Source organism: Telmatherina bonti, assembly GCF_933228915.1.
Source record: "Telmatherina bonti genome assembly, chromosome: 23".
Taxonomy (NCBI): Eukaryota; Metazoa; Chordata; class Actinopteri; order Atheriniformes; family Telmatherinidae; genus Telmatherina; species Telmatherina bonti.
Window position 1 is genome coordinate 3373783 of NC_136632.1, and position 3062 is coordinate 3376844.

At 37.0% G+C, this 3062-nt stretch overlaps 1 protein-coding gene across 1 annotated transcript; it reads left to right on the plus strand.

Moving 5' to 3' along the window:
* On the plus strand, window positions 1-2481 carry b2m (beta-2-microglobulin). The gene is made up of 4 exons (XM_079262804.1): window positions 1-160; window positions 989-1261; window positions 1417-1459; window positions 2236-2481. The coding sequence occupies exons 1-3, from the start codon at window positions 94-96 to the stop codon at window positions 1428-1430; spliced, it is 354 nt and encodes a 117-aa protein (XP_079118930.1). The 5' UTR covers window positions 1-93; the 3' UTR covers window positions 1431-1459; window positions 2236-2481.
* Window positions 2482-3062: the final 581 nt, after the last annotated feature.

Genomic DNA, 3062 nt, shown 5'->3' on the forward strand with positions numbered 1-3062 from the left:
TTTGCGCACTTTCACTTTAGAGTTCTTCTGAGCGGATATCAGACGGACGCATTGATCGAACTGCTGATCAGAAAAGAAGAAAAAGCACCAAAGATGAATAATTTTCTGTCTGCTGTCGTCTTGTTGGCAGTCCTCTGCGTGGCAGTTCAGTCCAAACAGAGTAAGTACTGCTCGTATTTACAGATGTTCTGGTCTCAGCTCCTATATAGATCTGTTTACTGGAGAGTAGTAGTAATAGTAGTAATATTAATATCATAATAGTACAAACCATCTGAATAAGACTGTTCTCATTACTAAGCTAGAATAAATAATTCACTACATTTTCAACTTAATTGTGTCTTTAAACATTTTCTGACTTTGTTTAGGGGAAAGACGTAATAAATATACATATTTGGTTATAAATTAGCAGGAAATGAAGAGAAATGCCTGGTTTTAATTGCGAGGAGAAATTATCTTTAAAATAAAGAAGTTCTGACTTAATTTCAGTGGAAATCCCCCAAGTCACATTTAGTTTCGTTTTTACTGAAAACATTCAGCTGGAAACCAGAAATGATCTGAAATAATCAGGTTTTAAGTTCATATTTATACTCGTATTTATGGTTATTACTTTAAAGAAATGCAAGTTAAGGAAAATGTCACTATTTTGTTGCATTCAGCTATAAAAAGCTTTAATAAAACAATGTCCAGTAATGACTCAGCCATTTTCTTTAGTCTGTTTCCGTCACACTGTATTTATAGTGTGATCATAACTTATACTAATATTAAATATATTGTAAATATTTTAGTGGCTTTTAGTAAAAAGGTATGGTAAGGTTGCTGATTTCTTCTCCATGTTCAGACACTGGATGTGATTTATTCGAATAAATCACATTTATTCGAATAAACTGATAAAGATGTGAGATGTTGATCAGCCGAGTGGAGGTCGGTACATCTCGAGTAAATCCGTAATCTTCCACCGATAAAACAACTTTTTCCGCCCCATCTTCAGGTCCGCCGAAGGTTCAGGTGTACAGCCGTGACCCTGGAGAGTTTGGAAAGCCAAACACACTCATCTGCCATGTCAGCAACTTCCACCCTCCTGACATCACCATCGAGCTGATGAAGGACGGCAACGTGATGGGCGACGCCAAGCAGACCGACCTGGCCTTCAAACAGGACTGGCACTTCCATCTGACCAAGAGTGCAGCCTTCACCCCCAAGGATGGAGAGAAGTACACCTGCAGGGTCACTCACGGATCAGTCACCAAGGACTTCGGCTGGGGTGAGCGGTGCCGCCGGTCTCTGACACTTCAATACTGAAGGAGAACTTCTGGGTTTTTAATCCCAGAACAACGTCATCCATGATGTCTGTTTATGTCTGACGGTTCCTCACAGAGTTCCAGACGATGAACTGTTGTTTTTGTTTTATTGTTGCAGAGTCGAACATGTAGATGGGATGCGGTCCTGAAGGCAGCTTGCGGTGAGTTGTTGATTAAGAAGCTGTTTGGATGCCATCCAATCGTCTTGAGGAAAGTCCCGGACTTTCTGCTCTGATGTTTCAGACTTGTTTCGTTTTCTGAGCAGCAGAGTTGGTCTCCAACAGAACAGCTTCCTTATGCTGTTTCATCCACGTTTCACCTTCTGATGCATGAATTATTACCAACAATACCACCTTTTTTCACATGCAATATTTACCTCTACGGACATGTACAGACACGTTCCTTTCACTTTAATATTATTTAACTTTTTACATAGTTTATTTGATCTATAGAACTATTTATAAGTGATATATTGTCATTTTATATAAGAAATATCCTGTTAAAATGGATTTCTATTTTATCCTGTTAATCACTGAGATAAACATGGTAATTACATGTATGTGTGTAAATGACATTTTATACGATTATAGTTTATTCTTCAGTGAGCGGCAGTGTGTTGGTGGCTCTCTAATGTCCGCTTAAGTGGTCAAATAGCACATATACCATCCTGACATATGAATATATGCAGGAAACCAGCCTGTAAATAGGAGCACTGTGGTGGATGAAAGGGTTAAATCAACACACACACACACACACACCCTGTTGTTCAGCTGTGAGGACTTTTATGAACTTTTTGTCATTTTCCTTTTTGAATTGAAGTAAAACTGTTGAAAAAAAGGTCATTTATCCGACTGTGAAGAAACCAGGACCTTGTCTGAACTCAGCAGATTTAGTTGTTTCCAGCTTCATGATGCCATGTTGTCTTCTTTTCTCGCAGTTCTCCCAGTTGTTGTCTTCAGCTTCAGCCTGCATCGCCGATCACAAACATCACAGCATCTCTTCTGGGGCCATTTCTTTATTATTCAACAACGCTTCCTGTTAGAATCATAGTATGGTGGTGGTGCATCTGAATCCTGTAACTCCAGAAACATCAGTAGAAACCTGAAGAAATTATTTAATGAAACTATGTACAAAGAAAAAACAGATTTTCTTTAAAGCCCCAATAAAAAACTCAGATAACAAACTGGATGATTCTGTTTTGGACACGTCAGGTTTTACAGGGTGAAGATCGAATGTCGGCTATTAAATGTTTGGTTGTAGCTTGTCTGTAATTTAACTCTTTATATTTTACTTTTATTCACTTTATTTTGCTCCGATTTCTGTTTTTATATCAATCAGATGAATTAGTGGAAATTTGGACTTTCTTATTCTAACCTCACTAGATGGAGGGTTTTCATTGTTTTGATTGATTTGTTTATAAAATGTTTGTCAGGAACCCCCAATAAATAAAAAAATTCCTGTAAATGTTTTGATTCCATTTATTTATAAAGCTGAAGTGTTTTACAATCATTAGGATTGTTTTAAAACATGTAAATTCTTTTAATAAAGTATCAAATTTACCGTATTCAGAGTAGAAACATTTCTTTTACCAGAATAAATATAAATGATTTGGTTTCCAGGAATCATGGAAGATGTTTTAAGTTATTTACACTTTATATTTCAGTCACTTTGGTTCATTTCTTACAACAAAATGAACATTTGCACTGCAGTCTGTTTCTCCAAACAAGACGTAGAATCTCCAGAAGAACTCCAGGGAAAACTGCA